Consider the following 18,878-nt stretch of genomic DNA (forward strand, 5'->3'; position numbering starts at 1 on the left):
GATTATGGTCTTAAGAGATATCTTTCACAAGCACTATTTTTTTGTGAAAACAAAAATACATTTTATTTTTTTTAATTTTTTTCAGTTATATGCTATGGTAGTTTTTTAATCCATCTATTTGAAAATTTTTAAGTTACATATTTTTCTACCCCTCTCCCTTCCCTCCCCCTTCCCCATGGTGGTGAACAGTCTGGTAAAAGTTATACACATACCTTTCTATTTAACATATTTACATGTTAGTCATTTTGTGCAAGAGGATTTAGGACTAAAGGGAAAGAAAGAAAATTATGAGTTAGGAAGGAAAAACATAAGTGAAGTTTTTTTAAAAGTAAACACAGTGGGGCAACTAGGTGCTGCAGTGGATCGAGCACTGACTCTGGAGTCAGGAGGACTTGAGTTCAAATCCATTCACAGACTTTTCATGTAACTTTTTTTGTTTGTTTTTGCAAGGCAGTAGCCTTTTTTTTGGTTTTTGCAAGGAGTCCGACTCTTCATGACCCCATTTGAGGTTTTCTTGGAAGAGATACTGGAATGGTTTGCCATTTTCATTTGCAGCTCATTTTACAAATGAGAAAACTGAGGCAAACAGGTTAAGTGACTTACTCAAGGTCACACAGCTAGGAGAATAGATTTGAACTTGGGAAGGTGTAGATTCCTGACTCCACACCCTGCCCTCTCTTCACTACGGTGCCATCTAACTGGCCTATCCATGAAGTGGAAGTATGAAAGTCCCTTACCTCCCAGGGATGAAAATCAAATTGTGAAAAATCAAAAAGATAACATATGTGTGGCACTTTGATAGTTTAAAATTCTGTATATGAAAGACACAATGGTATTGATCATCTTTGAGCCCCCCAGCACCTGGTGTGGTATTTTCCATGGCTTTTTCAATGTCTATTGAACTTGAGGGGGGGATGCATTATGTAAATGCTAGCTATTGTATTTTGTTATGGTTATTATTGTTTTTATCCTGTGGGCAAATTTATGAAAATAAACCCATTGAGAGCAACTGTTTTCTCTCCACCATGCCCTCTCCTGCCCATTATGAGCTGGGTCTTAGATGCATACCTCACATTAATCAGGAGATGGGTCTATGAGAAGCTGTGTGGATAATAAATTGGTTTTAATCAAATGATTTTCCCATTAATTCATTAAAACTATCGTAAGGTGATAGGAAGGAAGATTATTTTCTTTTTAAAAAGGAATCCATCAAGAAGTATTGATTAAGGGGCAGCTAGGTGGCACAGTGGATAAAGCACTGGCCCTGGAGTCAGGAGTACCTGGGTTCAAATCTGATCTCAGACACTTAATAATTACCTAGTGTGTGGCCTTGGGCAAGCCACTTAACCCTATGGCCTTAAAGAAAAAAAAAGAATCAAGGACAAATATCATCATTATCATCACCCTCTTTGCCTCAGTTTCCTCATCTGAAAAAAAGCTCAAGCAGGAAATAACAAACCATTCTAATGTCTTTGCCAAGAAAACCCAACTCAGGAGTTGGACCTGACTAAAATGATTGAACAACAAAAAACAGATGGAAGTTAACCTTGGAGGGGAGGACATTAGCAGCTGGGACTCAGGAGGTGGCCTACAAAATAGCTCTAAATAGGCAGCCAGTCATTTAGAATATGGTTAAGTTTAGAGAATCACTTGATTTCTTAAGACTGTGTGCTGAGTAGTGCAGATAACAAAGATAATCATGAAATAGCCCCTCTCCCTGAGAGCTTAGTAAAGAGAGACAACATGGAAGTAAGTAGACACATGAGGGAAGATCCAAGGTGATTTGGGGGGATAGCCACTGTTACTGTTGGAGGGAATTCACATAGAAGGGGATGCTTCTGAAAGGGTGACATGATTGGATCTCTCTTTTGGGGATATTGTTCGGCAGTTAGTCAATAAATCAATCAATGAACAATTATTAAACCCCTGTAGATATCAGGCCCTATGCTAAGTTCTAAAAATATAAAAAGAGACAAAAGACCACCCCTGCCCTCCAGGAGCTTACAATTTAATTACAAGCTGGTTCTTTTTAGAAAGTAGGGAGGCCGTGATCTGGCTGTCCAGGCCCTGCCGGCCTATTTGTTTGTCGTTCTGTACCCTGGCCGTGTTCTAGCTCTTTCTTGCTTGTCTCTCTATGATCTGGTTGTTCTGTCCTGGCTGTCTAGTTCCCATCTGCCAGACAGAACTCTTCCTGTCTGTCTGGACTCTGCCCTGTCTTCCTGTCTGCCTATCTGCCTTTATGACTGAATTTTGCCTGCTTATCTATGCCTTGTTGGCAAGGTTGGTAGGGTTGTCATCCCTAAGGACCTTGATTCTGACCCTACCACCCCCCCAACCCCTAACCAAGAAGGTGCCTAAGGTCAAATGCCTTAGGTGTCCCTTTGCCTCGACTCTCCTACAGATTGCACCTAGGCTGATGGTGGTAAGGGCTCCAGAGGCGGGACCTTGCTTCTCTGTAGGAGGCTCCCTTGGCCAGCTCCTAGTCTAATCATTAGGCCCCTAGGTTCTCCTCCCCAGCTAGGAGACCTGAGAGAGCCCCAGTGGCAGCTCCATCTGGCAGGAGATGCAGAGACACTGGCTGAGGCCACTGGGGGGGGTGGAAAAGGTTTGTTCTCATAGAGAGTAGCCTGCTGGGCTAAGCCAATGCAGATGCTGATGTGTCACCATGGCAACCAGCAGCCTTCCCGGCAGGGATGGGAGCCAGCCAACCGATGGTAGCCTATGGGACAGGATGCAGCTCGGCAAGGGGTCTCTGCTCCCATTGGCAGATCTGGACTATCTGTAAACACCATGCTTTCTGAGCTGGGGGGGGGGGGGGGTGAGTGGGAGGGTGGGCAGGAGGAGCAGAAGGGAGATGCTTCCTAAACATGTTTAACTAGCTGTTGTAGCATCCTAAAACTCTGCCATTTGGTAGGGACCCCTAGAGCCATCCAATTCAATCCATATCCCAATAAGAACGCCCAACAAGGAGTTGTCTAGTCAGTCAACAACCATTTATTAAATACTTCCTCTGTGCTGGGAATATAAAGAAAAACAAAAACACTTTGAGAAGCAGAGAAGGTGCTGATTCACTGATGAAATCACAGGTCCAGTCAAAAAAAGTCAGTTATTTTCCCTTCTTTGTCATGGCATACTTTGATTTACTTTGAGTTTGCAGTCCATTAAAACCCTCAGATCTTTTTGGGGGGCAGGGGGGTTGCAAGGCAGTGGGGTTAAGTGACTTACCCAAGGTCACACGGCTAGATAATTGTTAAGTGTCTGAGGTTGGATTTGAACTCAGGTCCTCCTGACTCGGGCCAGTGCTCTATCCACTGCGCCACCTAGTAGTCCCTTTTTTCCTAACCATGTCTCTCCCATCTCATACTTGTGAAGTTGATTTATGAACTGAAGCATAAGACTATATCAGAGTCTATCTAGCCTCAAGACTGAGGGAGGGTCTGGAGTCCAAGGGCCCCCCTTTAAATTCTACCCTGGATTATCTATTACAGGAAAAACGCAGTGGAGATGGAATTGGCCAAGTGTAAGATGGATATGATGTCCCTGAACAACCAGCTCCTGGATGCCATTCAGCAGAAACTGAACCTCTCACAACAGCTTGAGGCCTGGCAGGTAAAAGGAGGTCTGGGGTGAGACCTTTTCCCAGATGGCTCAGACATCTGGGTTGGTGGGGTTCTGTCAGTGGGCCCTATTGGGGATGGTCTGCAGAGTAGCCTGAGCCCCAAGAAGCTGAGATGGATATGTGACACTGAGTGGTGACATCGGCAACCCGAAAGATTCCTAAGAAGGCTCCTGAGAGGAAGCCAAGGTTGTCCAATGCTCCTAGGCCTGGTATCTTTGCAGGCTGGTCTTGGAGCATGTCTTGGTTTTTCCTCTGGGTCATTGAATCTTAGGACTAGAAGAGATCTCTGAGGCATCTAGCCCCACTCATATGTAAACAAGAAGTTCCCCTCCTAGATAAGTGGTCATTCACCTTCTGCTTAAAAGCCATGAAGGGGTCATGGTCAAAAAGACAAGAAAGATGGAAATAACCCTGATGCCACACCTAATGCTGCCTCATGTATTCCTCACGGCAACCCCAAGAAGCAGACAGCACAAATGGCAATATCCATTGGGCAGATAATGAGATTGAGGACCAGAGAAATTCAATGGCTTAAAGAGCCTACAGCCACACATTCTAACTAAATAGAAAGAAAAAGCTGTTCCTACCATGGAGGAACAGAAAAGTGAAATTTGACTTAAATATAGCTGACAGCAGTTCAGTGACCCTCTTCCAAAGACTGACTTCCTCTTAAGTTTGGAGACCAATTTCAGCAGATTTCACAGACTGTCAGATAGTTAGACAGAGAGAGAGAGAGAGAGAAAGAGAGAGAGAGAGAGAGAGAGAGAGAGAGAGAGAGAGAGAGAGAGAGAGAGAGAGAGAGAGAGAGAGATGGGTAGATGGATAGGTAGAAAGGAAGATAAATAGATACATGGATAGATAGAAAAATGGATGGTGAATAAATGAAAGATTGATAAATAGATTGATAGAAGAAAGAAAGGAAGAAAGGAAGGAAGAAAGAAAGGAAGAAAGAAAGAAAGGAAGGAAGGAAGGAAGGAAGGAAGGAAGATGGATAAGTAGATGAATAGGATAGGTAGAAAGAAAGATAGATAGAAAAATAGATGGTGAATGGATAGAAGGATAGGTGAATGAATGGATCAATAGATAAATAGAAAATGGATGGAGAGAAAGATAGATGCATGGAAAAATAGATGGGATAGGATAGATCAGAGAGAGAGAAATGAATGGATGAATGGATAAGTAGATGAATAGAAGGATAGATAGAAAGAAAGATACATGAGTAGAATGAAAAATAGATGGTGAATGGATAGGACAGGTGAATGAGTGGATCGATAGATAAATAGAAAATAGATGGATAGAAAGAAAGATACATAGAAAAATAGATGGGATAAGATAAACAGAGAGACAGAGAGAGACAGAGAGAGAGAGAGCATTTATTAAATGTATAAAAGTGCCAGGCACTTTGTTAAGCTCTGAGAATATAAATAATAAATACAAGCAATTAAGAGAGTTTTTGGCCTCAAGGAGTTTTTACTCTATTAAGGTTTGAAGAAGGGACTTTGGGGACATTCAGTCCACTCTGTTCCTAAATAGGAATTCCCTCTACAATAGGCCCAACAAGTGATCACCCATGATCACCCAGCCTTCGCTAAAGCCCCCAGTAAGGCGGAGCCCGCTACATTGCACCCAACCGAAATGGGCTGGTCCCAGACTCAGGTTGGTTGTCCTTTGAAGTCTCTATCTTCCAGATGAGATTCAAAGACCAGCATTCTCCCAGCCAAGAGAAGTCCCTCACATGCTTCCCAGTCAGTGTGGCTCCCTACTGAATGCAGCCCAGCCCTGGATTTTGTTAACATCGGGAAGACACAATTTCAGGATGTGGGTGGAACCATAAACATTTCTTCCCAAGGCATTCTGAGTGGAAGAAATAGCGATCCTGAAAAGCCTGCTCACCCCTAGAGGAGAAGCTTGAAACAATTGGTTCTCCGGTGACCTTGAACTTGAGGTTCAGAGTCCAAGTCCACTGTGATAGGACCCAAGGACCTTTTGCTTTGCAAGAATATGAAGATAATAAAAGCAATGTTGCATTTTTATTGACATTTAACATTTTCATAGCACGTTCTAGACTAATGCCTCATTTGGTCTAGACCATAACCCTTAGATAGATGCTGGGATGATCCCTATTTAATAAATAAGGAAACTGAAATCCAGAGAGGACGAGGATCACACAACCAGTGAGTATTCAAACTCCAGTTTGCCTCACTCCAGTGCCAGCAGTAATCTTTAGGACAGCATGCTGCCTGACCAAGAGCTGTCCCCATGTGGGCAGTGTGCCAGGGTAGAGTACATCCTCCATGAACCCCACTTCTGTTCCGAGGGGCCAGAGCCCTTCTTCCTCCTGTCTCAATTCTGCTGTGTTTTCCTTTCTCTTTTCTCTTCTCCTTACAGTTTGCTTCCTCAGGGCTTTTTACTATCTGGCTCCTTTGGTTTCTGATCTAGTGGCCTTTCTCAGTTCCCGTATCGACAGCTTTAGTAGTACACCCCTCCTGCCTTTGAGGTGAGACCATGCTCTCCATCTCTGCCCAGTGACCCACCCACTCATCACATCATAGTCAGTCTTCCTGTGTTGGTCCCACATCTGGGGAAGGGCCCAGCCCTGCACCCCCTTCCGCCTCTTCACCTTGTCCATTCATCCTGTGTCATACCATGAAGTCATCTCTGTGTGAAGAACAATCCCCAACCCCAGAATCCTCATTTTCATCATCGATATCAACAGAGCTGTAACGAAGGTGGGGTAATTGGGTCTTGTCCTCAGGATGCCAAAATTTAGAGAATGCTAATAGTACTTGTAGTCTTTTAATACATGTAGTATGTCTAGGAGTTTTGCACCTACTTATCATGAATAATTAGTTAATATAGGAAGCAACCAGATGGTGTGTTTTCTGGCTATCAAATACTAGGTGAGCTCCAAAGTGCTCCAGCTGGCCCAAACATCCCCACTGCTCTGCTCCAGCCTCCCCAACTGCACTGGAAAACATTCTCCAAGCCACTTGCCATCATCATAAAAATTGCTGTTCATTCATTCATTCAATCATTCATTCTACAAATTAAGTGCCGATCACGTGCATGATACTGTCCGAGGTGCTAGAGATACAAAGACGAAAAAGCCTCTGTCCTCAAGGAGTGATGACGTTGACTATCAAGTAATATTGCTAACAATGAATATGGAATTTTTCCCAACTGGTAGGCACACCACATTGCACTTGGCTCTGTCTGTGCTGACATTCGTTTTCCTAGTTCGAGGTTCATGTAAATGGATCGTTCAACCATCCATATTCAGATTATGGAGATGCTGAGAGTATGAAAAGTGTTGAGTGAGTTCTTTAAATCTTTATAGTTCATGGAGTTGGGAAATAAAGTCAACTCATATTTCTTTCAGAGTGTGAACATGAGATTGAATGAAAAAGACCACCTGCCGGAGAGGAGGAATAACCCCAAAGCTAGGATTTCTGGGGTAATTTCAAGTGTGCAAAGTACTCAGTAGTACCATATCTTACTTGAACCCCCCATTTAGGAATCTCCTGTCAAAAGTCTTCTCTAGGGGTGGCTAAGTGGCACAATGGATAGCACACCGGCCCTGGAGTCAGGAGTACCTGAGTTCAAATACTGCCTCAGACACTTAATAATTACCTAGCCATGTGGCCTTGGGGAAGTCACTTTACCCCATTGCCTTGCAAAAAAAAAAATCTTCTCTGCTTAAACCATACACACACACGTCCTTCTGACTCCTCATATTATCTTGTATTTTTTTCTTCTGTATATGTGCTACATAGATTGCCATCACCACCACCATAGCAATAATCAATCATCAAGTTTATTAAGCACCTCGTGTATCCCAAATGCCCTGCTGGGCTCCGGGAAAATGCAGGCTAAATCTAAATAGTCCCTGCTCTAGACAAACTTACATTCTTCAGAAGAGGAAACTGAAAGGGGGGGGGGGAGATGACCGGTCCCACAATGGTTAATAGAAGACCCACTTCATTGGAACTTGAGTACTCTAACTCCAAATCCAACAGGCTTTCCAGATGTTTGTCGATCCACAAACATTGCAAGAGTGAGACAGTGCTTGCCCTTGAGGAACTTACATTCTTCAAGCTGCTTGATCTTAAGAATTATTCCCTTTATGTCTTTGTACCTCTAGAGCCTGGCATGGGGCCAGGTATTGTTAACCATAATTTTCTGAGACGAAAAATGAAATAACAAAATTAGTTTGATAAATGAAGCTTTATTCTCTAGGATCGTACCAAAACCCATACCAGTGCTGATACAAAAGGACAAATAACAAAAACTGAGTGAAATGACCAATGGGATTTCACATTTTACCATTTGATCTCAAATCTTATAGTTGCTTAAAAATTCCTATTGACAAGAATCCCACTTAGGCTGAAGAGTAAATGTTTACAAATAACAATAGGATTGCTCTCTCCATCCAAGATATCGCTTACCTTGAGGTTTGTTGATCAGGTGAAAGGAATTTATTAGTGCCATCAGTATACAGTAGGTGATCAATAAATGTTCACTCAATTTAAAGTCTACTTATTTGGCATATATGTAACTGGAATCAAGACAAGTTATCGCAGGGGCGGCTAGGTGGTGCAGTGGATAGAGCACTGGCTCTGGAATCGGGAGGACCTGAGTTCAAATGTGGCCTCAGACACTTAATAATTGCCTAGCTCTGTGACCTTGGGCAAGCCACTTAACCCCATTGACTTAAATAAATAAAAATTTTAAGACAAGTTATAGAGGACTAGCCAAAAAGTTGCTAGAATTATTGGAAAACCTGAACACAATGGCAGGTTTGGAAATCTTAAAATTCTGTTATATTTGCCTTATAGCACCAGCAAGTGGACCAGAAGCCTATCTTTTTTCAGTCCTTTAGGATTGGTCACAGATCTAGGTTTTTACTGGATCCTGGGTCATGGGGTAGGATCAGAGGCACAAATAATATATGGGTGAATGGGTCTTTATCATCTTCTTCAGACGATATAGTCACAGAAAGTATGGGTATTAGCCAGGCACCAAGCATTTCTTAAGCACCTCTTATGTACCAGACCCTACCCTTAAACTGAGTCCTCACAGACTGATTCAAAGGCCACTGAGGATCTGGTCAATGAATGCTTGTCCCCTTCCAACTCAATAATGGAAAATGAGGCCAATGCATCAAGAAACCTGGTTTCATCTTTATGTAATGAAGCCTTAGCTTCTGTGATTAGATACCAGGCTGGGGAGAATAGGTTTGGTTAGAGATCAACTCCCCTCCATGAAATAGGGCAGCTAGCACATCTGCAGTGGGCATAGACACACTGAAGGGAACATAGGGACCCCCCCCCCTTCCCATGCTTCAGGGTCCCGAGTCTACTGCTGACCTCAGAGGGATTACTAACTATATGAACACAGCTCTGCAAAAAAACAAGATTGTTGCAGGAGTCTGAAAGCATTAATAATTGGACAGGGGCAGCTAGGTGTTGCAGTGGATAGAGCACTGGCCCTGGAGTCAGGAGGATCCAAGTTCAAATCCAGTATCAGACACTTAATAATTACCTAGTTGTGTGCCCTTGGGCAATTCACTTAACCCCATTGCCTTGCAAAAAGAAAAAAAGGGAGGAACAGAAAGGGGCATCACCTTGAGGGCAAGAAGAGAAGGAGGAAAAGGGGACCCAGAAGTAGGCAACCACACTGCTGAGGGGCAGCAAGGATGCATGTAGAGGCTAGGTCTATTATGTGTTTTAACAGTGAATGATTTGCTCTTATTTCCTTCCATCACCAGAATTTGTATATACCTTAAAATCATGTAATTGTAGCTTCAGAAGAGATTTTGATTAATTGCTTGAGATGCAATGTGGTACATTCACTATCATTAAATATCAAGTTTTTATTAATTACTTACTATAAGCTAAATGCTGGAGACAAGGAAAGAAAACTGGGTTTGGAATCAAAGAATTTAGGTTTGAATCTAGTCCTTGTCACTTATTCTCTATGTGACCTTGAACAAATCACTTAGTTTCCCCCAGCCTCAGTTTGCTCATCTGTAAAATGAAGGAGTGGACTAGATGGCCTCTATGGTCCCTCTAACTCTAGAACAATGATCTTATGAATTGATCCTAAGACAGTGAAATGTGACCATTTCTGTGTCTGTCTTTTGGTAGTCTCAGTAAAACCTATAGATGCTCAAAATCATGGATTTAAATAATTGAAGGACATGCTAAATTTCAGTTAGAGTCAGATGAAAGTAAAGAGGTAATGGTGAATTTTTTTTCTATCCAAGTTTATCCACAGTCTCTTTCGAGAGCTGTGAACTCCAGCTTAAGAGCCCTTGCTCGAAATAGTCATCTGACTTCTATGTGGAGACTTCCAATAAGGGGGAATCCATTACTTCTTGAATCAACCTATTCTATCTCTGGATGGCCATTGTGGTCATGGGACCTCCGATAAGGGGGAACCTATTACCTCCAGAGATAACCCATTCTATCCCTTGATGACTATCATGCCTAGGAAAAGAATTGGCTAGGTTGTAGACTTTGCCTGATCAGTAGGCTCTGGTCTTGAGAAAACAGATAGGAACAGATTACATGATGGAGACATTGGGGCCACACACACACACACACACACACACACACACACACACACACACACACAAACTCATATCAAACTGGTTTCCATTTGAGCACACTGTTTTCCTCTTCAAACTATGGAAGACTTGGTCAAGGAATTTCGAAGGGGGCCAGGGAAGCTAAATTCATTCACAGAAGCTCAGACCTAGAAGATTCCCAGAGAAATCCCCTCTCCGTCATCAGAGTCCTCATACAAACTCCAGAGCCAAGTTTATTCTGCCATCCAACCTTAGTCTATCCCATAACATAAATATCTCTGATTTCTGGCACCAAATCAACCCAATCCCTCTTCTATCCCAGCCCTTCAAATGCTTGGAAATCTCTCATGTGCCCTTTCTCTTCTCCAGGATAACTATCCCTGGTCCCTTCCTCCCATGGCATGATCATCTCCATTTTGCATGGGGACTCACTGAAATCAGGGCTGGTTTGTCAATCCATGGATAGATTGGCTACTGTTTGGAGGCCCTGGTAATCCTAATGTCCTTAGTTAATTGTCAGCACCTGAGGTAATGTTGTAATCCAATCGCCAAGTTAGCTAGCATTTTTATCATTTTCTCTCTGAAGTATAGAAAGCTCTTTACAAATGTGGGAGACGTACTCCAAATGGTATTCTCCTTTGAGCCTCAGGAATCCTTCAAGGCAGATAATAGAAATGAAATCCCCTCCCTCCCTTTGTAGACAGTCTTAGGAATGGTGTTCTCAAGCTGGAAGGGAACCTAGAATTCAGAGTCCAAACCCCATCCTTTAACAGAAGGGAGAAATGAGATTCAGAGAAGATTCCCCATGGTGATAGTGTCTGACTCAGGTTTGGAAGGCAGGTCCTTCTCATTCCTGCACCCTATCCCCTAGGTCACATTACCCATCTAATCAAGAGTAAGCAGATCGGGGTGGCTAGGTGGCGCAGTGGATAAAGCACCAGCCCTGTTGTCAGGAGTACCTGGGTTCAAATCCGGCCTCAGCCACTTAATAATGACCTAGCTGCTGTGTGGCCTTGGGCAAGCCACTTAACCCCGTTTGCCTTGCAAAAACCTAAAAAAAAAAAAAGAGTAAGCAGCTCAAGGGAACACCATATGGCAATAATTGTCCTTATTACAATGACGTTTTGGTGCCTTAGAATGAAGAAGTCAAAGCCCATTAGACCATGACACCAGGACCAACTCTTCAGTCAAGGACACTCATTCAGAAAAAGACGTCCGAGGTCACACAGCTAGTTGGTGGCAACCTCAACTAGGGCCAGGTCTTCTGCTGCCTAGACTAAATTATTTCATCGTCTACTTATGAACTTCTTTACTCACAGGAACAAATAGAGAAATGAGACCATGGAAAGGTTAACTCTCCGTAGACATGGCCACTTAGTATGGCATAGATTCTTCATGTTATCCAAGAGGGAGAGACAGCCAGCCAACACTTGGTTCTGGCTTCCCTCTCTCTGCACTGACACCATCGAGAAAGTCTATTTCCTGTTTCATTCATTCAGTGAGCATTGAGAGCCTCTTGTGTGTCCAGAAGGCTTAGAGACGGATGTGAGTCACCAGTGTCCCATAAGAGCCAAAAAAAAAAAAATTGCTAAAGCCGGGCTGACATAAGAAAAGTCTAGTGTCCAGAACGAGGGTGGCAATGGTCCCACTGTCCTGTGGCCTAAACAGATCTCATCTTGATACTCTGTTCAGTACTGCGAAGGATATGTTTAAGCTGGAGAGAATCCAGAGAGTGGGCAGCATGGCTAAAGGATATGTCATAGGGCAATGGTTCTCAGCTCCAGGGATCCTCAGGACCTTTTCACTAACAATAATAATAATAATAATAACAATAATAGCCAATATTTATGATAGCACCTTAGTGTGAGGCATGGTGCGAAACAATTCACAAATATCTCATCTGATCTCCATGACAGTCTTGGTCGGGGGGGGCAGGAGATAAGGTGCTATAATTATCCCCCCATTTTCAGAGGAGGAAACTGAGGCAGAAAACAGCAAAATTTCACACAGGTAGTATGTGTCTAAGGTCAGATTTGAGTGCAAGTCTTCCTGATTCCAGGCCCAACTTTCTCTCTCCAGTGCTCTACCTAGCTACCACGAGGTCTGGTCATTGCATGTGTGTCCAACTCTTTGGGATCTCAGTTCTTGGCAAAGATACTGGAATGATTTGCCATTTTCTTCTTTAGCTCATTTTTACAGATGAAGAAACTAAGGCAAACAGGATTAAGTGACTTGTCCAAGCTCACAGAACTAGTGTCTGAGGGAAAATGAGTCTCCCTTGACTCTATGACCTCTGCACCACCTTACCTGCCCCAAAGTTAGAACTACTTTCATAAGAAGGCTAAGATACTTTAATTTCAAATATGGAAAATACCAGTAGATATGATCTATATAAACAAAAGGTCTTGGGAATGGGAGTTCTCTGTTATTTTTAAAAGGGTAGAAGAGTCCTGAGATCAAAAAGTTTGAGAACCATTGTCATAGAGGATCACCTGGAGAAACAGAAGGGTTTTATTTTTCCTGGAGAAGCCTGAAAGTTGACATGATGATAGCTGTCTTCAGGATCTGAAGACATGATGGAGAGGGCAGAGAACTCAAAGGAAGGGAAAAGGTTTGGAGGGAAAGATGATGAGTTTGGGCCCATTGAGAGCATGCCTATGAGACATCCACTTCTGGATAGTTGAGACTAGAACTCAGAAGAGGTTAGGACTCTATTTAGATGCGTCCTTTAAGAGATCACTTCTCAAGTATTTTGTCCAGAGATTCTCACTGAGGTATGAGATGGCCCAAATGGTTCTGAGGTCTCTTCCAGCTCTGGAAATCTGTGAGATGTGAGGTAGCGCATTCACTGTTTGACTGCCAGTTATATATGAAATAGTGAATTTTTTTCCTCTATCCTTCGGTCACTATCAGCACCTGTCATTTTAGAACTCAAGCCAAACAGCCCAAGTCTACACCCTAGTCAACCAATAAAGACAAACTCTGTTGAGCAGAAAAGGGAACAAACCCAACTAGAGAGGCACTCAGCTGGAGCATGCCATACCCATCTAAAGAAAGTTTCCTATTTTATCTATTTTTTCTGCCAACAATGGACCAGTTTCAGTTGTTTCTAAGACGTTTGGAGGACAGGCAGGTGCTTCCAGAGATCTTGAAATGTCAATTCTCCAGGACAAAGCCACGCTCGCCCTGGCACGGTCAACAGCAAAGATGAACCTCCCTTGAAGCAAGGACAACTTAGAGGAAGTTAGGAAGTATGAAAATGAAAAGCACAAGACCAAGATTGGAGTGTTAGAAGAATCATACTAGAAACATTCATATAGCATGTTCAGGTTTGCAAAGGGTCTTCCTGGGTCTCCTGTCCCAAGCGGGAAAGTCATCAGACTAGATAGAGATGGTGGAATCTTCTCCAGAGAAAAAAGGCAAGACTGGGGGGAAAAAAACACAAGATCTTGGTTTCTATTTTCTTGTCTGGGCATTGTTTGGTTATGGACCCCTTTGGCAAACAGGTGAAATCTATGAATCCTTTCTCAGAATACTGTTTTGGGGGATTTTTGCTTTTTTCCAAAATAATATTTTAAGGGTATAGAATTATTTTTAGTGTTTGTTTTTCAGGGCTATTCTTGTCAGAGATACCAAAATGGTTTGCCATTTCCTTCTCCAGTTCATTTAATAGATGAGGTAACTGAGGCAAACAGGGTCAAGTGACTTGCCCAGAGTCTCACAGCTAGCAAATATCTGAGTTTGCATTTGAATTCAGGTGTTCCTGATTCCAGGCTTGGTGATTTATCCACTGCACCAGCTACTTAAATTGTACAGATATATATGATCAGATATATTATAAATATATAAATATTATATATATATATATTATAGATGATGCAAATTTAATAATTATACTGAAAGGAAATTTTTGCCTCCATTTCCTCTGACATTTATTTAAGAACCCCTAGACCCCAGGTTAAGAATTGACAGCCTGAGTTGAATGAAGCTGTGCCAGAGGCAGGGGCATGAATTCAAAGATTGCTGTTCCTACTCTCTAAATTTAACTGTCTGCCATCCTCAAGTCATCTGCTTTGGCAGGTGGGGTAGGGGTCCACCACTGCCAGGATGATGAAGGTTAAGGTAGCATCTTCCCACCTCCTTGGCAAACAAACCCCATCTGCACCAGCCCCACCCAAGTCCTGGCAATCATGTGCCCAGGAACGTTGTGTTTCATAACCATGTGGGGGCTGGCAGCAGAAGCATTGGCACAGGCTTCGGGCACAGCAGAAAGAGAAAGGAAGCAGATGAGGCCAACATGCCGAAGCACATCCATCTTTTCTGCTCACCTTGGCTGCCATGAAGTTGGAGAATCAGCCTCTCCAGTATAAGTTTAGAATTACTGGAGAGACCAGGAGGTCCACTGAGCCTTGGCAGAGGGGAGAGCCACAGGTAGCAGGCCAGGTCTGGGCAAACAGGTGCCAACCAAGATCAATTGAAGGCGGGGGGGGGGGGACACCCTGTCTTAAGGGTTTAGACCCTAGAAACCAGGTGTGAATGTCCTGAAGTAGAAAAAAGTTGAAAAAGGAAAGATCCAGCAAGGAGCAAGACACAATTGATTTAGTCACTGTCCTCTGGGGAAGCAGAAGGGAATGAGCCCCCCGCTCTGGATGTTGTTTCTTTGGCTAAGGATGAAATCAGAGAAATTGTTGAGGGGCAGCTAGGTGGCGCAGTGGATAGAGCACCGGCCCTGGAGTCGTTATCCAAAAATGGAAGGGAAGCAATGAGTTGCTTCTCACTGAATGTTTGACCTGAGTTCAAATGCGGCCTCAGACACTCAATGACCTAGCTGTGTGACCTTAGGCAAGTCACTTAGCCCCATTGCCTTGCAAAAACTAAAAAGAAAAAGAAACTGTTGAGTGCACTGTTACTTTGGGTTAAGCGAGTGCCTTGGGGCAGAAGGGAGAGAAGTTTGGAACCCAGAGGAAGGGAAAAACAGACCCATTGGGAAAGAGCAGAGGGAGTGAGGTCTGGAGATGGACAGAGACCAGGGTCCTAAGGAAGAGAGCTGGGAAGGGTCCCAGCAAAAAGTGGTAGGAGCAGGGGCAGCTAGGTGGCACAGTGGATAGAGCACTGGCCCTGCAGTCAGGAGGACCTGAGTGCAAATGTGAGCTCAGCCACTTAATAATGACCTAGCTGTGTGGCCTTGGGCAAGCCACTTAATCCCATTTGCCTTGCAAAAAAACTAAAAAAAATTTTTTTTTTAATTTAAAAAAGAAGTGGTAGGAGCCAAAGAAGCTGCAGATGGAGCCAGGCTTCCTTGTGGCTATCTCCAAGGAGGAGGAAACTGGCTGAGTATGTGGGCGCTAGGTCTGTGGTCAGCAATGGCTTATGCCTGGCTCATAGTCATAGCAGCCAGCAACTCTGGGAGCTATCACCATAGGAATAGTGCCGGCAAGTCTATAGATTTACAAGGGATCTCATTTAATCCTCAAAACCCTGGGAAGCAGATGCTATTATTATCTACCTTTTACAGATGAGGAAACTGAGGTCCAGAAAGGGTCTGTCCATTAGGATGACTCTGAACTTGGCGTGTTCATCTCATCTTCTGTCTTCATCCTCCACTCACACACCCCTGTCTCTACAGGGCCCGGTCTCCGGCTCATGACCCCTTGTCTCCACTCTCCTCTACAGGATGACATGCACAGGGTCATCGACCAGCAGCTGATGGATAAACACCAGAAGGAACGGAGCCGACCTGCCTCTGCTTACTCCAGTGGCCACGGAACAGGGCGGGGGGATGAGCCCAGCGGGGCTGAAGGCAAAGGGCTCTTCTCATTCTTCAGGAAAATTTAAATTGGAAGAAAGCATGGGGAGGGAAGGAGAGGCTGAGGGAGGGGGCACGCAACCGGGCATGGCCACACAACACTACTCAGCCCGGCTACCCGGCGTGGCCAACCTTGGTGGGGCCGGGGTCCCCCTCTCTGCCAACGTGCCCACCCCAGAGAGCCAGACTCATTTTCCCCTCTGTGGGGAAGTGAGCAGCCCGCTGAGCCCGGCCTGCCCTGCACACTCTCCCCAACTTGTGCTGCTGAACCCTGGGGACTGGAAAAGCAACAGAATCCCATGAAGGCCTGTCCACAGAAGGGGCGTCCAAGAGTAGGCAGAGCCTCAGTCTTCCTCTCGCCTCAGCTTACCCTCGTCAGGAAGCCTCCTGCTTCTGCCCAGGCCCGTGGGAGTCCCTAAGCTATCTCAGAAGGTCAGAGGCCCCTGTGACCCTCAGGCCGGGGGTAAGATAGGTGGCTTGGCCTGCTCCCCCAGAAGCTGGGGAAGGCTGCTTCCCCCCGTTGTTGCCGGTGGCGAGGTCCCTGCTACACAGAGCAGGGTGGGTCAGACATCTCAGAGCTGCCGTCCCCTACCTGCCTGCAGCTGCGCCCCTACTTTAGGAACCTTGGTGGGTGAGAAGGGGAGGGACCTTCTCAAAATCTCACAGGGCCTGAGGCCTGACCCCCCCCAAACTGTCTCCAGTGGCAGAGGCTCCACAGTTGTAGTAGGTAGAGGACCACTGCCAACCCACCGCTATGGAGCCAGCTGGGCCCAAGGGGCAGAGATGGAGGTGTACTGAGCATCTCTCTCTGGCTGGAACCAGCTCATCCTGGGCCGCAGCAGCCAGGTCTGGGGCCCCAAGCTTAAACCCCTGGTCCTCCAAAGGAAAAGGCTGGCCAGGCGGGCTTCAGATCTGACACCTGGGGCAGGGGGTGGGCAGTTTCTTCCTTCATCAGTCAATGCACACACCTGCACTCATTGTGTTTCAGAGCCCCACCTAGGCTTAGCTTAGGCTCACTGTGTTGGCGGCCCTGGCCCCGGGGGACCACACTGCCCCTTCCTCTTGTCAGCCCAGCCAGCCTTCCCCCAACAATCTCACCCCCCCCCCAAGAGAGGCGTCTGAGAGCAAAGCAAATGCTTTCCTGCTCCCGTTTCCAGGGGAAGGGGAGGTCCTGGGCCTCCCTGGCCATGGGCACAGCCAGCCCTTTCCTCCACACAAGCTAGGCCCTAGGGCCAGGGCCAGGGGAGCCCTTCCCCAACACCAAGCAGGCTTCCACGGACAGGGACACTGCCGTGTGAGGCCTTCAGCCAGGTACCACCCACTGTGCCCAGCAGGCTGCTGGGGCGGCGACCCCCCAGACCCCAAGGGAGCTGGAGGGTCCCCGTTCTTAGCAGCCCCCCCCCTTCATCCTCCCCCCATCCAACCTGCTGCTTCTGCTCCCTCTTCAGCAGCAACCGAGTCCTCTCTGCCTGCCTTTGGAGAGGTTTAACAGGCCCAAGGTCTGCAAGCTGCTGGAGTCCATCTCCCTTGGGCTTCTGGGGGAGGGGGGGACACAGCAGGATCTAGCGGAAAGAACCTCTCTAGAGATATGTACATACCACAGGGCTGGATTTTTGTATGTAGCAATCATGTAAATACATGTATGAATTTTATAATATACATATTATATATATGAATCTATAAAGGCATATTTTTAGAAGAAGAAAAAAAGATCCACAGCTTTTGTAAATAGTCCAAATCAGAATAAAACCAATTTCTACAGAGCTGTGTTGGCCTTGGTTATTCTGGACTTTGGGCTCCGAAGCCCTCCTCCTTCGCCCTGGTGCGTTCTCGAGACAGATCCTCCAACCCACGTCCTCTGAGTCACAGAACTGAGGACGCAGGACGACTGGGGGTCTGCGAGTGAGGAAGCGAATCCCCCCGTCCCCTTGTGCTTGGCTGGAGACAGGCCTCCACCGGTCCTCCAGGTGTCACATGCAGGAGGTCCCAGCTCCAGGCTTAGCACAAGTCCCTCATTTTACAGAGGAGGGATCGAGGTTCAGGTCCTCCAGTTCCGACCCAAGTGCTCTTTTTACAGTGGGCAAGGACTCTGCTGGGAGGTCACGGGACTCCCTTCTAACAAATGACAGCAATGAAGCCCACCCTCCCAGGCTCTCCTGTGGGTGATGACTGATTCACAGTTCGTGTTAACATATTCTTCCAGCCCAGCTGGGAGGCTGGAGCTAGGCTACAGACTTCTGGCAGAGAGCTCCCAGTCAAACCCTCTGCCTTGAGGGCAAGGGATGCCCAGGGCCAACCAACCTTCCACTGGAGAGAGCTGGCTCCTGGCAGGAGGCATCTGCACCTGCACCAGCCAACCCTCCAGGACCATTCAGTCCCCCTTCAGAGAACAAACAAGGGCTGGGCATGGGGACAATGGGATGGGAAGGAGCCAGGTCCAGCCCAGGGCCCAGCTGGAGGGAGAGGAAATAGACCCTGGAAGGCTTTGGCAGCTTATAACCTTTATTTTTAGTTTTTTTTTTTAAAAAGCATAATTAGAAACTTTCAATACAGAAATAATCCTAGCAGACCACTGAAACGTTCCATTGTTTGACAGGAAATTTCACATTGCATCTCCTAGGGCTGCAGCCCCTCCCCACCCTCCCACCTCCCCTTCCCCCCCAAGCCCCCCTCCCGCTCCCTCCCCATCCATGTGGCCTCTGTCCCAACCTGAGCTGGTCCCCCCACCACCTAGGGCTCCCCTCCCTCGGGAGGGCCCCCCACCTCATCTGGCTCGATTCCAAAGCACTGATACTGATTCACTTTCCCATCAGTTGTGCAGCAGAATCCAGAAGAGAATCCTGGGCCTCTCTGGGGGCACCTAC

The 18,878-nt window shown here is 45.7% G+C and overlaps 1 protein-coding gene across 1 annotated transcript in view; it reads left to right on the forward strand.

Annotated features, from left to right (window-relative positions):
- BICDL1 (BICD family like cargo adaptor 1) overlaps nucleotides 1-17,850 on the forward strand; it is a 143,413-nt gene extending 125,563 nt beyond the window's left edge. Inside the window, exons 9-10 of the mRNA XM_074202249.1 lie at nucleotides 3,489-3,609; nucleotides 15,882-17,850. Coding sequence (XP_074058350.1) covers nucleotides 3,489-3,609; nucleotides 15,882-16,043 — 283 coding nt within the window. The 3' untranslated portion in view covers nucleotides 16,044-17,850. The remainder of the gene's footprint in view (nucleotides 1-3,488; nucleotides 3,610-15,881) is intronic.
- Nucleotides 17,851-18,878: the final 1,028 nt, after the last annotated feature.

The sequence above is a fragment of the Macrotis lagotis genome, chromosome X (assembly GCF_037893015.1).
Source record: "Macrotis lagotis isolate mMagLag1 chromosome X, bilby.v1.9.chrom.fasta, whole genome shotgun sequence".
Taxonomy (NCBI): Eukaryota; Metazoa; Chordata; class Mammalia; order Peramelemorphia; family Peramelidae; genus Macrotis; species Macrotis lagotis.